The sequence below is a fragment of the Somniosus microcephalus genome, chromosome 22 (assembly GCF_052327205.1).
Source record: "Somniosus microcephalus isolate GS21.2 chromosome 22, FLI_Smic_1.0, whole genome shotgun sequence".
Taxonomy (NCBI): Eukaryota; Metazoa; Chordata; class Chondrichthyes; order Squaliformes; family Somniosidae; genus Somniosus; species Somniosus microcephalus.
Window position 1 is genome coordinate 10,411,502 of NC_141008.1, and position 16,557 is coordinate 10,428,058.

The 16,557-nt window shown below is 56.4% G+C and overlaps 1 protein-coding gene across 3 annotated transcripts in view; it reads right to left on the reverse strand.

The window, feature by feature from the left end:
• The window catches only part of LOC147102027 (alpha-2-macroglobulin-like), a 275,879-nt gene extending 259,545 nt beyond the window's left edge, over window positions 1-16,334 (reverse strand). For 2 of the 3 annotated variants that reach the window (XM_085964172.1, XM_085964171.1), the window contains exons 1-2: window positions 16,219-16,333; window positions 8,161-8,344 (exon numbers count right to left, since the gene is read on the reverse strand). In XM_085964172.1, the coding sequence (XP_085820298.1) occupies window positions 8,161-8,344; window positions 16,219-16,274 (240 nt within the window). In that variant the 5' untranslated portion in view covers window positions 16,275-16,333. Of the gene's footprint in view, window positions 1-8,160; window positions 8,345-16,218 lie in introns of all 3 variants that reach the window. The other variant, XM_085964174.1, reaches the window with a different exon arrangement.
• Between the last annotated feature and the right edge of the window lie 223 nt (window positions 16,335-16,557).

Sequence of the window (16,557 nt, forward strand, 5' to 3'; positions counted from 1 at the left end):
CAGGTGCTCAGGCAGGGGGCGAGAGTGAATTTCTGAGCCGGGGCGCTGCGCACCTGGATGACGTCGTGATCTCCGGGTGCAGGAGATCGTGGCGCTAGAGGTTACCGCCGCCACAAACCTCCAGCTCAATCTCGCGGCTGTCGGTACTAGCGCCGCGCCTGGTTGCAAAGCTGGTAGCGCCCCATTGGCGCCCCCGGAGGTGATAACGGGGGCTGCAAAGGCACCCAATTTCTCCCCCAAAGAGTCTGCAAAGGGATATAGATAGACTGAGTGAGTGGGCAGTAAGGTGGCAGATGGAGTATAATGTAGGGAAATGTGAGGTTATTCACTTTGGTAGGAAGAATAGAAAAATAGAATATTTTTTAAATGGTGAGAAACTTTCAAATGTTTGTGGTCAGAGAGATTTAGGTGTCCTTGTACAGGAAACAGAGAGTTAGCATGCACGCACAGCAAGCAATCAGGAAGGCAAATGGCATGTTGGCCATTATTGCAAGGGGTTGGAGTATAAGAGTAAGGAAGTCTTGCTCCAATTGTACAGGGCCTTGGTGAGACCACACCTGGAGTACTGGGCACAGTTCTGGTATTCTTATCTGAGAAAGGACACACATGCCTTAGAGGCAGTGCAATGAAGGTTCACTAGATTGATTCCTGGGATGAGAGGGTTGTCATATGAGGAGAGATTGAGTAGATTGGGCCTGCACTCTCTGGAGTTTGGAAGAATGAGAGGAGATCTCATTGAAACAGAAGATTCTGAGAGAGATTGACAGGGTCGATGCTGAGAAGTTGTTTCCCCTGGCTGGAGAGTCTAGAACCAGGGGGCACAGCCTCAGGATAATGTGTCGGCCATTTAAAACCGAGATGAGGAGGAATTTCTTCACTCAGAGGGTTGTGAATCTTTAGAATTCTCTGCCCCAGAGGGCTGTGGAGGCGGAGTCTTTGATTTATTCAAGGCTGAGATCGATAGATCTTTGGACTCTAGGGGAATCAAGGGATATGGGGATCGGGTGGGAAAGTGGAGTTGAGGTCAATGATCAGCAATGATCTTACTGAATGGAGGAGCAGGCTCGAGGGGCCGTATGGCCGACTCCTGCTCCGAATTCTTATGTTCTTCTGTTCCTATAACTGGAGCATAACTTCCACCCCTTTGTATTTCAGCCCTCTTGAGATGAAAGCTAACATCTTTCAATCATCTTAAACTCCTCACTTAGGTGACGCCCTAATCTTTCATATTTCAGGGGAATACAAGCCCAGTCTATGCAACTGGTCCTCAAATTTAACCCTTTTCACCCCGGTATCATTCGGGTCCAACTAGAGATAAAGGGACAACTTATATTTATATAATAACACCTTCAGGGCCTCAGGACGTCCCAAAGCGTTTCACAGCCAATGAGGTACTTTTGAGGTGTGGTCACTGTTGTAATGTAGGGAAACGCTGCAGCCAATCTGTGCACAGCAAGCTCCACAAAGAGCCAATGAGATAATGACCAGATCTTCACTTTCTCTGGTGTTGGTTGAGGGATAAATATTGGCAAAGTTCGATGAATAATCCCACAGCTTGGGGGTTGAGAAAATCACACAGTTTGGGTGGTGAGGAGTCCCACAGTTTGGGGGTGTGAGGAGTCCCACAGTTTGGGGGTGTGAGGAGTCCCACAGTTTGGGGGTGTGAGGAGTCCCACAGTTTGGGGAGTGAGGAGTCCCACAGTTTGGGTGGTGAGGAGTCCCACAGTTTGGGTGGTGAGGAGTCCCCACAGTTTGGGTGGTGAGGAGTCCCACAGTTTGGGTGGTGAGGAGTCCCACAGTTTGGGTGGTGAGGAGTCCCACAGTTTGGGTGGTGAGGAGTCCCACAGTTTGGGGGTGTGAGGAGTCCCACAGTTTGGGTGGTGAGGAGTCCCACAGTTTGGGGGTGTGAGGAGTCCCACAGTTTGGGTGGTGAGGAGTCCCACAGTTTGGGGGGTGAGGAGTCCCACAGTTTGGGGAGTGAGGAGTCCCACAGTTTGGGTGGTGAGGAGTCCCACAGTTTGGGTGGTGAGGAGTCCCCACAGTTTGGGTGGTGAGGAGTCCCACAGTTTGGGTGGTGAGGAGTCCCACAGTTTGGGTGGTGAGGAGTCCCACAGTTTGGGTGGTGAGGAGTCTCACAGTTTGGGTGGTGAGGAGTCCCACAGTTTGGGGGTGTGAGGAGTCCCACAGTTTGGGGGTGTGAGGAGTCCCACAGTTTGGGTGGTAGGGAGTCCCACAGTTTGGGTGGTGAGGAGTCCCACAGTTTGGGTGGTGAGGAGTCCCACAGTTTGGGTGGTGAGGAGTCCCACAGTTTGGGTGGTGAGGAGTCCCACAGTTTGGGTGGTGAGGAGTCCCCACAGTTTGGGTGGTGAGGAGTCCCACAGTTTGGGGGTGTGAGGAGTCCCACAGTTTGGGGGTGTGAGGAGTCCCACAGTTTGGGTGGTAGGGAGTCCCACAGTTTGGGTGGTGAGGAGTCCCACAGTTTGGGTGATGAGGAGTCCCACAGTTTGGGGGTGTGAGGAGTCCCACAGTTTGGGGGTGTGAGGAGTTCCCACAGTTTGCGGGAGGTGAGAAGTCCCACAGTTTGGGAGGTGAGGTGTCCCACAGTTTGGGGGTGTGAGGAGTCTCACAGTTTGGGTGGTGAGGAGTCCTACAGTTTGGGTGGTGAGGAATCCCACAGTTTGGGGGGTGAGGAGTCCACAGTTTGGGGGGTGAGGAGTCCCACAGATTGGGGGGTGAGGAGTCCCACAGTTTGGGGGGGGGGTGAGGAGTCCCATGGTTTCGGAGTGAGGAGTCCCACAGTTTGGGGGGTGAGGAGTCCACAGTTTGGGGGGTGAGGAGTCCCACAGTTTGGGGGGTGAGGAGTCCCACAGTTTGGGGGAGGTGAGGAGTCCCACAGTTTGGGGGGATGAGGAGTCCCACAGTTTGGGTGGTGAGGAGTCCCCACAGTTTGGGTGGTGAGGAGTCCCACAGTTTGGGTGGTGAGGAGTCCCACAGTTTGGGTGGTGAGGAGTCCCACAGTTTGGGTGGTGAGGAGTCCCACAGTTTGGGTGGTGAGGAGTCCCACAGTTTGGGTGGTGAGGAGTCCCACAGTTTGGGTGGTGAGGAGTCCCACAGTTTGGGTGGTGAGGAGTCCCACAGTTTGGGTGGTGAGGAGTCCCACAGTTTGGGTGGTGAGGAGTCCCACAGTTTGGGTGGTGAGGAGTCCCACAGTTTGGGGGAGGTGAGAAGTCCCACAGTTTGGGAGGTGAGGAGTCCCACAGTTTGGGGGTGTGAGGAGTCCCACAGTTTGGGTGGTGAGGAGTCCTACAGTTTGGGTGGTGAGGAGTCCCATAGTTTGGGGGGTGAGGAGTCCACAGTTTGGAGGCTGAGGAGTCCCACAGATTGGGGGGGGTGAGGAGTCCCACAGTTTGGGGGGGTGAGGAGTCCCACAGTTTGGGGGGGGGTGAGGAGTCCCACGGTTTCGGAGTGAGGAGTCCCACAGTTTGGGGGGTGAGGAGTCCCACAGTTTGGGGGGGTGAGGAGTCCCACAGTTTGGGGGGGTGAGGAGTCCCACAGTTTGGGTGGTGAGGAGTCCCACAGTTTGGGGGGGTGAGGAGTCCCACAGTTTGGGGGGGGTGAGGAGTCCCACAGTTTGGGGGGGGGGGGTGAGGAGTCCCACAGTTTGGGGGGGGTGAGGAGTCCCACAGTTTGGGGGGTGAGGAGTCCCACAGTTTGGGGGGGGGTGAGGAGTCCCACAGTTTGGGGGGGGTGAGGAGTCCCACAGTTTGCGGGGTGAGGAGTCCCACAGTTTGCAGGGTGAGGAGTCCCACAGTTTGGGGGGGTGAGGAGTCTCACAGTTTGGGGGGTGAGGAGTCTCACAGTTTGCGGGGTGAGGAGTCCCACAGTTTGGGTGGTGAGGAGTCTCACAGTTTGGGGGGTGAGGAGTCCCACAGTTTGCGGGGTGAGGAGTCCCACAGTTTGGGTGGTGAGGAGTCTCACAGTTTGGGGGGTGAGGAGTCCCACAGTTTGGGGGGGGGGGTGAGGAGTCCCACAGTTTGGGGGGAGTGAGGAGTCCCACAGTTTGGGGGGGGTGAGGAGTCCCACAGTTTGGGGGGGGGGGTGAGGAGTCCCACAGTTTGGGGGGGGTGAGGAGTCCCACAGTTTGGGGGGGGTGAGGAGTCCCACAGTTTGGGGGAGGTGAGGAGTCCCACAGTTTGGGGGGGGTGAGGAGTCCCACAGTTTGCGGGGTGAGGAGTCCCACAGTTTGGCGGAGGTGAGGAGTCCCACAGTTTGGGGGGGTGAGGAGTCCCACAGTTTGGGGGGGTGAGGAGTCCCACAGTTTGGGGGGTGAGGAGTCCCACAGATTGGGGGGGGTGAGGAGTCCCACAGTTTGCGGGGTGAGGAGTCCCACAGTTTGGCGGAGGTGAGGAGTCCCACAGTTTGGGGGGGTGAGGAGTCCCACAGTTTGGGGGGGGTGAGGAGTCCCACAGTTTGGGGGGGGTGAGGAGTCCCACAGTTTGGGGGGGTGAGGAGTCCCACAGTTTGGGGGGGGTGAGGAGTCCCACAGTTTGGGGGGGGTGAGGAGTCCCACAGTTTGCGGGGTGAGGAGTCCCACAGTTTGGCGGAGGTGAGGAGTCCCACAGTTTGGGGGGGTGAGGAGTCCCACAGTTTGGGGGGGTGAGGAGTCCCACAGTTTGGGGGGTGAGGAGTCCCACAGATTGGGGGGGTGAGGAGTCCCACAGTTTGCGGGGTGAGGAGTCCCACAGTTTGGCGGAGGTGAGGAGTCCCACAGTTTGGGGGGGTGAGGAGTCCCACAGTTTGGGGGGGTGAGGAGTCCCACAGTTTGGGGGGGGTGAGGAGTCCCACAGTTTGGGGGGGGTGAGGAGTCCCACAGTTTGGGGGGGGTGAGGAGTCCCACAGTTTGGGGGGGGTGAGGAGTCCCACAGTTTGGGGGGGGTGAGGAGTCCCACAGTTTGCGGGGTGAGGAGTCCCACAGTTTGGCGGAGGTGAGGAGTCCCACAGTTTGGGGGGGTGAGGAGTCCCACAGTTTGGCGGAGGTGAGGAGTCCCACAGTTTGGGGGGGTGAGGAGTCCCACAGTTTGGGAGGTGAGGAGTCCCACAGTTTGGGGGGGTGAGGAGTCCCACAGTTTGGGAGGTGAGGAGTCCCACAGTTTGGGTGGTGAGGAGTCCCACAGTTTGGGAGGTGAGGAGTCCCACAGTTTGGGGGGGTGAGGAGTCCCACAGTTTGGCGGAGGTGAGGAGTCCCACAGTTTGGGGGGGGGTGAGGAGTCCCACAGTTTGCGGGGTGAGGAGTCCCACAGTTTGGCGGAGGTGAGGAGTCCCACAGTTTGGGGGGGGTGAGGGGTCCCACAGTTTGGGGGGTGAGGAGTCCCACAGTTTGGGGGGGGTGAGGAGTCCCACAGTTTGGGGGGGTGAGGAGTCCCACAGTTTGGGGGGGTGAGGAGTCCCACAGTTTGGGGGGGGTGAGGAGTCCCACAGTTTGGGGGGTGAGGAGTCCCACAGTTTGGGGGGGTGAGGAGTCCCACAGTTTGGTGGGGTGAGGAGTCCCACAGTTTGGGGGGGTGCGGAGTCCCACAGTTTGGGGGGGGTGAGGGGTCCCACAGTTTGGGGGGGGTGAGGAGTCCCACAGTTTGGGGGGGTGAGGAGTCCCACAGTTTGGGGGGGTGAGGAGTCCCACAGTTTGGGGGGGTGAGGAGTCCCACAGTTTGGGGGGGGTGAGGAGTCCTACAGTTTGGGGGGGTGAGGAGTCCCACAGTTTGGGGGGGTGAGGGGTCCCACAGTTTGGGGGGGGTGAGGAGTCCCACAGTTTGGGGGGGGTGAGGAGTCCCACAGTTTGGGGGGGGTGAGGAGTCCCACAGTTTGGGGGGGTGAGGAGTCCCACAGTTTGGGGGGGTGAGGAGTCCCACAGTTTGGCGGAGGTGAGGAGTCCCACAGTTTGGGTGGTGAGGAGTCCCACAGTTTGGGGGGGGTGCGGAGTCCCACAGTTTGGGGGGGTGAGGGGTCCCACAGTTTGGGGGGGGTGCGGAGTCCCACAGTTTGGGGGGGGTGAGGAGTCCCACAGTTTGGGGGGGGTGAGGGGTCCCACAGTTTGGGGGGGTGAGGAGTCCCACAGTTTGGGGGGGGTGAGGAGTCCCACAGTTTGGGGGGGGTGAGGAGTCCCACAGTTTGGGGGGGGTGCGGAGTCCCACAGTTTGGGGGGGTGAGGGGTCCCACAGTTTGGGGGGGTGAGGAGTCCCACAGTTTGGGGGGGTGAGGAGTCCCACAGTTTGGGGGGGGTGAGGAGTCCCACAGTTTGGGGGGGTGAGGAGTCCCACAGTTTGGGGGGGTGAGGGGTCCCACAGTTTGGGGGGGTGAGGGGTCCCACAGTTTGGGGGGGTGAGGGGTCCCACAGTTTGGGGGGGGTGAGGAGTCCCACAGTTTGGGGGGGTGAGGAGTCCCACAGTTTGGGGGGGGTGAGGAGTCCCACAGTTTGGGGGGGTGAGGAGTCCCACAGTTTGGGGGGGTGAGGGGTCCCACAGTTTGGGGGGGTGAGGAGTCCCACAGTTTGGCGGAGGTGAGGAGTCCCACAGTTTGGGTGGTGAGGAGTCCCACAGTTTGGGGGGGTGAGGAGTCCCACAGTTTGGGGGGGGTGAGGAGTCCCACAGTTTGGGTGGTGAGGAGCTTCTATTCTCAGACCCTGGTGAAGATTGAGTTCGAGGATATGGTGCAATTAGTCTCGGGTCCAGCTGAGTGAGGATGAGGGGAGGGGGCAATTGGAGAGAGCAGACAGAACATCCAAAGGATCGCTAGAGTGCAGGAGGAATGAGTAAAGCGAGAGGTGAAATGGAGGCCTGAACCATAGAAAACCATAAAATGATTCGGCAGAGTCAACATGGTTTTATGAAAGGGAAGTCATGTTTGACAAATTTGTTCGAGGTTTTTGAAGCTGTAACTAAGGGGGAACCAGTGGATGTGGTGTATTTGGATTTTCAGAAGGCATTCGATAAGGTGCCATACAAGAGGTAATCACACAAAATTACGACTCATGGGATTGGGGGTAATATACTAGCATGGATTGAGGATTGGTTCGGGTTGGCAGACTGTAACTAACGGGATACCGCAAGGATCAGTGCTTGGGCCGCAGCTATTTACAATCTATATTAATGACTTAGATGAAGGGACTGAGTGTAATGCATCCAAGTTTGCAAAGTTACAAAGTTAAGTGGGAAAATCAGCTGTGAGGAGGACACAAAGAGGCTGCAGAGAGATATAGACAGGTTGACTGAGTGGGCAAGAACATGGCAAATGGAATACAATGTGGAGAAGTGTGAAGTTATCCACTTTGATAGGAAAAACAAAAAAGCAGAATATTTTTTGAATGGTGAGAGACTGGGAAATGTTTGCATTCAGAGGGACCTGGGTGTCCTTGTACATGAATCGCAGAATGTTAACATGAAGGTACAGCAAGCAATTAGGAAAGCAAATGGTATGTTAGCTTTTGTTACATAGGGGTTAGAGTATAAGAGTAAAGAAGTCTTACTACAATTACACAGGGCATTGGTGAGGCCACACCTGGAGTATTGGGTACAGTTCTGGTCTCCTTACCTAAGGAAAGACATACTTGTCTTAGAGGGAGTGCAATGAAGGTTCACCAGACTGGTTCCTGGGGTGGGGGGATTGTCCTATGAGGAGAGATTGAGTAGACTAGGCCTATATTCCCTAGAGTTTAGGAAAATGAGAGATGATCTCATTCAAACATATAAAATTCTTAAGGGGCTTGACAGGGTTAATGCTGGGAAAATGTTTCCCCTGATTGGCGAATCTAGAACACAGGGTCACTGTCTCAGAATAAGGGGTCGGCCATTTAGGACTGAGATGAGGAGAAATTTCTTCACTCAGAGGGTTGTGAATCTTTGAATTCTCTACCCCAGAGGGCTGTGGATAATCAGTCGTTGAGTATATTCAAGACAGAGGTCGATACATTTTTGGGAACTAACGGAATTAAGGGATGTGGGCATAGTGTGGGAAGGTGGAGTTGAGGGAGAATATCAGCCATGATCTTGTTGAATGGTGGAGCAGGCTCAAAGGGCTAAATGGCCTACTCCTGTTCCTATTTCTTATATTCTTATGAACCAGGAACAAGTGATAAACTCGTGAAACAACCAACATACTAAGACTTACCATGAAACTGAAGCAAATATAGCTGCTATTCCCCACCAACTCCTTCTCAAGGATCGTCGTGTTCGTCTCCTCATGCTCAATGGTCAGTTTGAGGAAGAAGTAATCGTTCTGAGACACCATCAGCACGCAAACCTTCTCCAGGGAGTCAGTGCGTAACTCTGATGGGATAAGAACCACAAAGTGCCTGGAATTGAAGGAGGCACTACTGAATAAAAGGAATGAGGGTAAGAATTCCACCCACCAATCTGTGGGACTCCTCATCCCCATAACTGCGAAACTCTTCACCTCAAAACTGTGGGACTCTTCACCCACCAAACTGTGGGACTCCTCACCCACCAAACTGTGGGACTCCTCACCCACCAAACTGTGGGACTCCTCAACCCCAAACTGTGGGACTCCTCACCCACCAAACTGTGGGACTCCTCAACCCCAAACTGTGGGACTCCTAAACACCCCCCACAAGCGGTGGGACTCATCACCCCACGCTACCCAAACTGTGGGACTCCTCATCCCCATAACTGCAAAACTCTTCACCCCAAACTCTGGGACTCTTCAACCACCAAACCGTGGGACTCCTCACCCACCAAACTGTGGGACTCCTCAACCCCAAACTGTGAGACTCCTAAACACCCCCCACTAGCGGTGGGACTCATCACCCCACGCTACCCAAACTGTGGGACTTCTCAGCCCCCAAACTGTGGGACTTCTCACCTCCCAAAATGTGGGACTCTTCACCTCCCAAATTGTGGGACTCCTCACCTCCCAAAGTGTCAGACACCTCACCCTCAATCTGTGTGACACCTTACCCCCAATCTGTGGAACTCCTCAAACTCTAAACTGTGGCAATCCTCACCTCCCAATCTGAGGGCTCCTCACCCCCCAAACTGTGGGACTCCTCAACCCCAAACTGTGGGACTCCTCACCTCCCAAAGCGTCAGACACCTTACCCCCAATCTGTGGGACTCCTCACCCCCAATCTGTGCAACACCTCATCCCCCAAACTGTGGGACTCCTCACCCCCCAATCTGTGTGACTCCTCACCCCCTAAACTGTGTGACTCCTCACCCCCCAAAATGTGGGACTCCTCGCCCCTCAAACTGTGAGACTCTTCACCTCCCAATCTGTGTGACTCCTCACCCCTAAACTGTGTGACTCCTCATCCCCAAACTGTGGGACTCCTCACCCCCAAACTGTGGGACTCCTCACCCCCAATCTGTGGGACTCCTCACCCCCACTCTGTGGGTCTCCTCAACCCCAATCTGTGGTACACTTCATCCCCCAAACTGTGGGACTCCTCACCCCTCAAACTGTGGGAACCTCACCTCCCAAAGTGTCAGACACCCCACCCACAATCTGTGGGACTCCTCGCCCCTCAAACTGTGAGACTCCTCACCCCCCAAACTGTGAGACTCCTCACCCCCAAAGTGTTACCCCCAATCTGTGGGACTCCTCACCCCGCAAACTGTGCGAATCCTCACCTCCCAAAGTGTTAGACACCTTACCCCCAATCTGTGGGACTCCTCACCCTCAATCTGTGGGACTCCTCACCCCCAATCTGTGCAACACCTCATCCCCCAAACTGTGGGACTCCTCACCCCTCAAACTGTGGGAACCTCACCTCCCAAAGTGTCAGACACCCCACCCACAATCTGTGGGACTCCTCGCCCCTCAAACTGTGAGACTCCTCACCCCCCAAACTGTGAGACTCCTCACCCCCAAAGTGTTACCCCCAATCTGTGGGACTCCTCACCCCGCAAACTGTGCGAATCCTCACCTCCCAAAGTGTTAGACACCTTACCCCCAATCTGTGGGACTCCTCACCCTCAATCTGTGGGACTCCTCACCCCCAATCTGTGCAACACCTCATCCCCCAAACTGTGGGACTCCTCACCCCTCAAACTGTGAGACTCCTCACCTCCCAATCTGTGTGACTCCTCACCCCCTAAACTGTGTGACTCCTCATCCCCAAACTGTGGGACTCCTCACCCCTCAAACTGTGAGACTCCTCACCTCCCAATCTGTGAGACTCCTCACCCCCCAAACTGTGGGGCTCCTCACCCCCCAATCTGTGTGACTCCTCACCCCCTAAACTGTGTGACTCCTCACCCCCCAATCTGTGTGACTCCTCACCCCCTAAACTGTGTGACTCCTCACCCCCAAAATGTGGGACTCCTCACCCCTCAAACTGTGTGACTCCTCATCCCCAAACTGTGGGACTCCTCACCCCCAAACTGTGGGACTCCTCACCCCCAAACTGTGGGACTCCTCACCCCCAAACTGTGGGACTCCTCACCCCCAAACTGTGGGACTCCTCACCCCCAAACTGTGGGACTCCTCACCCCCAAACTGTGTGACTCCTCATCCCCAAACTGTGGGACTCCTCACCCCCAAACTGTGGGACTCCTCACCCCCAAACTGTGGGACTCCTCACCCCCAAACTGTGGGACTCCTCACCCCCAAACTGTGGGACTCCTCACCCCAAACTGTGTGACTCCTCATCCCCAAACTGTGGGACTCCTCACCCCCAAACTGTGTGACTCCTCACCCCCCAAAATGTGGGACTCCTCACCCCTCAAACTGTGTGACTCCTCATCCCCAAACTGTGAGACTCCTCACCTCCCAATCTGTGTGACTCCTCACCCCCTAAACTGTGTGACTCCTCATCCCCAAACTGTGGGACTCCTCACCCCCCAAACTGTGGGGCTCCTCACCCCCCAATCTGTGTGACTCCTCACCCCCCAAACTGTGGGACTCCTCACCCCTCAAACTGTGAGACTCCTCACCTCCCAATCTGTGTGACTCCTCACCCCCCAAACTGTGGGGCTCCTCACCCCCCAATCTGTGTGACTCCTCACCCCCTAAACTGTGTGACTCCTCACCCCCCAATCTGTGTGACTCCTCACCCCCTAAACTGTGTGACACCTCACCCCCCAAAATGTGGGACACCTCACCCCTCAAACTGTGTGACTCCTCATCCCCAAACTGTGGGACTCCTCACCCCCAAACTGTGGGACTCCTCATCCCCAAACTGTGGGACTCCTCATCCCCAAACTGTGGGACTCCTCACCCCCAAACTGTGGGACTCCTCACCCCCCAAAATGTGGGACTCCTCACCCCTCAAACTGTGTGACTCCTCATCCCCAAACTGTGGGACTCCTCACCCCCCAAACTGTGGGGCTCCTCACCCCCCAATCTGTGTGACTCCTCACCCCCTAAACTGTGTGACTCCTCACCCCCCAATCTGTGTGACTTCTCACCCCCTAAACTGTGTGACTCCTCACCCCCCAAAATGTGGGACTCCTCACCCCTCAAACTGTGTGACTCCTCATCCCCAAACTGTGGGACTCCTCACCCCCAAACTGTGAGACTCCTCATCCCCAAACTGTGGGACTCCTCACCCCCCAAACTGTGTGACTCCTCACCCCCCAATCTGTGTGACTCCTCACCCCCTAAACTGTGTGACTCCTCACCCCCCAAAATATGGGACTCCTCACCCCTCAAACTGTGTGACTCCTCACCCCCCAAAATATGGGACTCCTCACCCCCTAAACTGTGTGACTCCTCACCCCCCAAAATATGGGACTCCTCACCCCCTAAACTGTGTGACTCCTCATCCCCAAACTGTGGGACTCCTCACCCCCCAAACTGTGTGACTCCTCACCCCCCAATCTGTGTGACTCCTCACCCCCTAAACTGTGTGACTCCTCACCCCCCAAAATATGGGACTCCTCACCCCTCAAACTGTGTGACTCCTCATCCCCAAACTGTGGGACTCCTCACCCCCCAAACTGTGTGACTCCTCACCCCCCAATCTGTGTGACTCCTCACCCCCTAAACTGTGTGACTCCTCACCCCCCAAAATATGGGACTCCTCACCCCTCAAACTGTGTGACTCCTCATCCCCAAACTGTGGGACTCCTCACCCCCAAACTGTGGGACTCCTCACCCCCAAACTGTGGGACTCCTCACCCCCAAACTGTGGGACTCCTCACCCCCAAACTGTGTGACTCCTCATCCCCAAACTGTGGGACTCCTCACCCCCAAACTGTGTGACTCCTCACCCCCCAAAATGTGGGACTCCTCGCCCCTCAAACTGTGAGACTCCTCACCTCCCAATCTGTGTGACTCCTCACCCCCAAACTGTGGGACTCCTCATCCCCAAACTGTGGGACTCCTCACCCCTAAACTGTGTGACTCCTCACCCCCCAATCTGTGTGACTCCTCACCCCCTAAACTGTGTGACTCCTCACCCCCCAATCTGTGTGACTCCTCACCCCCTAAACTGTGTGACACCTCACCCCCCAAAATGTGGGACTCCTCACCCCTCAAACTGTGTGACTCCTCATCCCCAAACTGTGGGACTCCTCACCCCCAAACTGTGGGACTCCTCATCCCCAAACTGTGGGACTCCTCATCCCCAAACTGTGGGACTCCTCACCCCCAAACTGTGGGACTCCTCACCCCCAAACTGTGGGACTCCTCACCCCCCAAAATGTGGGACTCCTCACCCCTCAAACTGTGTGACTCCTCATCCCCAAACTGTGGGACTCCTCACCCCCCAAACTGTGGGGCTCCTCACCCCCCAATCTGTGTGACTCCTCACCCCCTAAACTGTGTGACTCCTCACCCCCCAATCTGTGTGACTCCTCACCCCCTAAACTGTGTGACTCCTCACCCCCCAAAATGTGGGACTCCTCACCCCTCAAACTGTGTGACTCCTCATCCCCAAACTGTGGGACTCCTCACCCCCCAAACTGTGTGACTCCTCACCCCCCAATCTGTGTGACTCCTCACCCCCTAAACTGTGTGACTCCTCACCCCCCAAAATATGGGACTCCTCACCCCTCAAACTGTGTGACTCCTCATCCCCAAACTGTGGGACTCCTCACCCCCAAACTGTGGGACTCCTCACCCCCAAACTGTGTGACTCCTCATCCCCAAACTGTGGGACTCCTCACCCCCAAACTGTGGGACTCCTCACCCCCAAACTGTGTGACTCCTCATCCCCAAACTGTGAGACTCCTCACCCCCAAACTGTGGGACTCCTCACCCCTAAACTGTGGGACTCCTCATCCCCAAACTGTGGGACTCCTCACCCCCAAACTGTGTGACTCCTCACCCCCCAAAATGTGGGACTCCTCGCCCCTCAAACTGTGAGACTCCTCACCTCCCAATCTGTGTGACTCCTCACCCCCAAACTGTGGGACTCCTCATCCCCAAACTGTGGGACTCCTCACCCCTAAACTGTGTGACTCCTCACCCCTCAAACTGTGGGAACCTCACCTCCCAAAGTGTCAGACACCCCACCCACAATCTGTGGGAATCCTCACCTCCCAAAGTGTCAGACACCTCACCCCCAATCTGTGGGACTCCTCACCCCCAAATTGTGGAACTCCTCACCCCCAAATTGTGGCACTCCTCACCTCCCAATCTGAGGGCTCCTCACCCCCCAAACTGTGGGACTCCTCACACCCCAATCTGTGGGACTCCTCGCCCCCAAAACTGTGGGACACCTCACCCCCCAAACTGTGGCACTCCTCAACCCCAAACTGTGGGACTCCTCACCCCCAATCTTTGGGACTCCTCACCCCCGCCCCCTCATCAGTCTGTGGGACTCCTCACTCCCAAAACTGTGGGACTCCTCACCCCCCCTCACCAACCTGTGGGACTCCACACCCCCAAACTGTGGGACTCCTCAACCCCAAACTGTGGGACTCCTCACTCCCCAAACTGTGGGACTCCTCACTCCCCAAACTGTGGGACTACTCACCCCCCAATCTGTGGGACTCCTCACCCCCAATCTGTGGAACACCTCATCCCCCAAACACTGGGACTCCTCAGCCCCGAAACTGTGGGACTCCTCACCTCCCAAACTGTGGGACTCCTCATCTCCCAAACTATGGGACTCCTCACCTCCCAAACTGTGGGACTCCTCACCTCCCAAAGTGTCAGACACTTTAGCCCAAACTGTGGGACTCCTCACCCCAATCTGTGGAACTCCTCACCCCCCAAACTGTGGCACTCCTCACCTCCTGATCTGAGGACTCCTCACCTCCCAAAGTGTGGGACTCCTCACCTCCCAAAGTGTCCGACACCTCACCCTCAATCTGTGGGACTCCTCACCCCCCGAATCTGTGGCACTCCTCACCCCTCAAACTGTGGGACTCCTCACCCCACAAACTGTGGGACTCCTCACCTCCCAAAGTGTACGACACCTCACCCCCAAACTGTGGGACTCCTCACCAACCCCCCAATCTGTGGGACTCCTCACCCCCAAACTGTGGGACTCCTCACCACCCCCAAAACTCTGGGACTCCTCACCTCCCAAACTTTGGGACTCCTCACCTCCCAAAGTGTCAGACACCTCACCCCCAAACTGTGGGACTCCTCACCCCCCAAATTGTGGGACTCCTCAACCCCCAAACTGTGGGACACCTCACCCCCCAAACTGTGGGACTCCTCACCTCCCAAAGTGTCAGAGACCTCACCCCCCAAACTGTGGGACTCCTCACCTCCCAAACTGTGTGATGCCTCACTTCCCAAACTGTGGGACTCCTCACCTCCCAAAATGTCAGACACCTCACCCCCAAACTGTGGGACTCCCCCCCCAAACTGTGGGACTCCTCACCCCCCAGTCTGTGGGACTCCTCACCCCCAATCTGTGGAATTTATCACCCCCCAAACTGTGTGACTCCTCAACTCCCAAAGTTTCAGACACCTCACCCCCAATCTGTGGGACTCCTCACCCCCAATCTGTGGAACTCCTCACCTCCAAACTGTGGCACTCCTCACCCCCAATCTGTGGAACTCCTCACCCCCAAACTGTGGCACTCCTCACCCCCAATCTGTGGAACTCCTCACCCCCCAAACTGTGGGACTCCTCACCCCCCAAACTGTGGGACTCCTCACCCCCAATCTGTGGAACGCCTCACCCCCAAACTGTGGCACTCCTCACCCCCAATCTGTGGAACTCCTCACCCCCCAAACTGTGGGACTCCTCACCCCCCAAACTGTGGGACTCCTCACCTCCCAATCTGTGGAACTCCTCACCCCCAAACTGTGGGACTCCTTACCCCCCCCAAACGGTGAGAGTCCTCACCTCCCAAACTGTGGAACTCCTCACCCCCCAAACTGTGTGACTCCTCAACTCCCAAAGTGTCAGACACCTCACCCCCAATCTGTGGGACTCCTCACCTCCAATCTGTGGAACTCCTCACCTCCAATCTGTGGAACTCCTCACCCCCAATCTGCGGGACTCCTCACCCCCAATCTGTGGAACTCCTCACCTAATCTGTGGAACGCCTCACCCCCCCAATCTGTGGAACACCTCACCCCCAAAACTGTGGGCCTCCTCACCTCCCAATCTGTGGGACCCCTCACCCCCAAACTGTGGGACTCCTCACCCCCCAAAAACTCTGGGACTCCTCACCCCCAAACTGTACGATTCCCATCTCTGGGACATTGGGTTCAATCCTCAGTAAATTTATGAGCGGAACCTTTCTGGTGGTTGGTGTGGAAATGGAAGGGGTAACGAACTCGCACTGATCACCTCAGTCTCAGGGACCTTGAGCGTAGGCCAGGAGAGGCTTGTGAAATGTGATTCGGCCCGGCCCAGCCCAGCTCACTGTGTGCCGCTCTCTGCAGCCAGCCTGGCCGGGGTTTCGCAATGGGGAGAGTTTACACCGAGCAAACAATCTCCGCCTCCGCCCGGCAAAGACCTGCGACATCAGAGTGTTTGTCACACGCTTTCGAGAGAGGACAAGGGAGTAGCCATCGGACCCAGGCCAGAGGTTGGCGCCTGGTCCCTGGCATGGGAAGATCCCATTCCTAACGACATTGAGTGCCAGTATTCGGGGGCTGGGGTTTGGGAATCGCTTCGACTGTTAGGACAGACGCTCAGGGATGTCCCGTCTGGGACCTCGGAAATCGAGGAGCACCGTGGAAAGTCCCGGCACGGCATATCTCACCCCTCTCTCCCCATCAATATCCCCCAGTCTCACCCCTCTCTCCCCTTTAACATCCCCCCGGTCTCTCGCCCCCTGCTCCCTCTGTACTCACGATTGTGCGCTCACTGCCGCTAGAAGTAGGCAGGCGAGAACTGCCCGAGCCTGCATGTTGCTGCTGCTCTCCGGATCTCCCACAGTCTGAGACTCCGGGCTCCCGATCAATCCTGAAATCAGGTCACTCGGGCAACATTTCAACATCAGCTCTGAGCAAACTCGGAAATAACTGGCTCACCATATTTACAGCGAGCGACCTCAGATGTTTAACGAGACAACGGAGCGTGTGTGAGAGAGGAAGAGGGTGAAATAGAGAGATAAAGGAACAGAGACAGACAGATAGAGTGACAGATGGAGAGAGCCAGGGAGAGATGGGGAGAGGGATGGGGGGATAGAG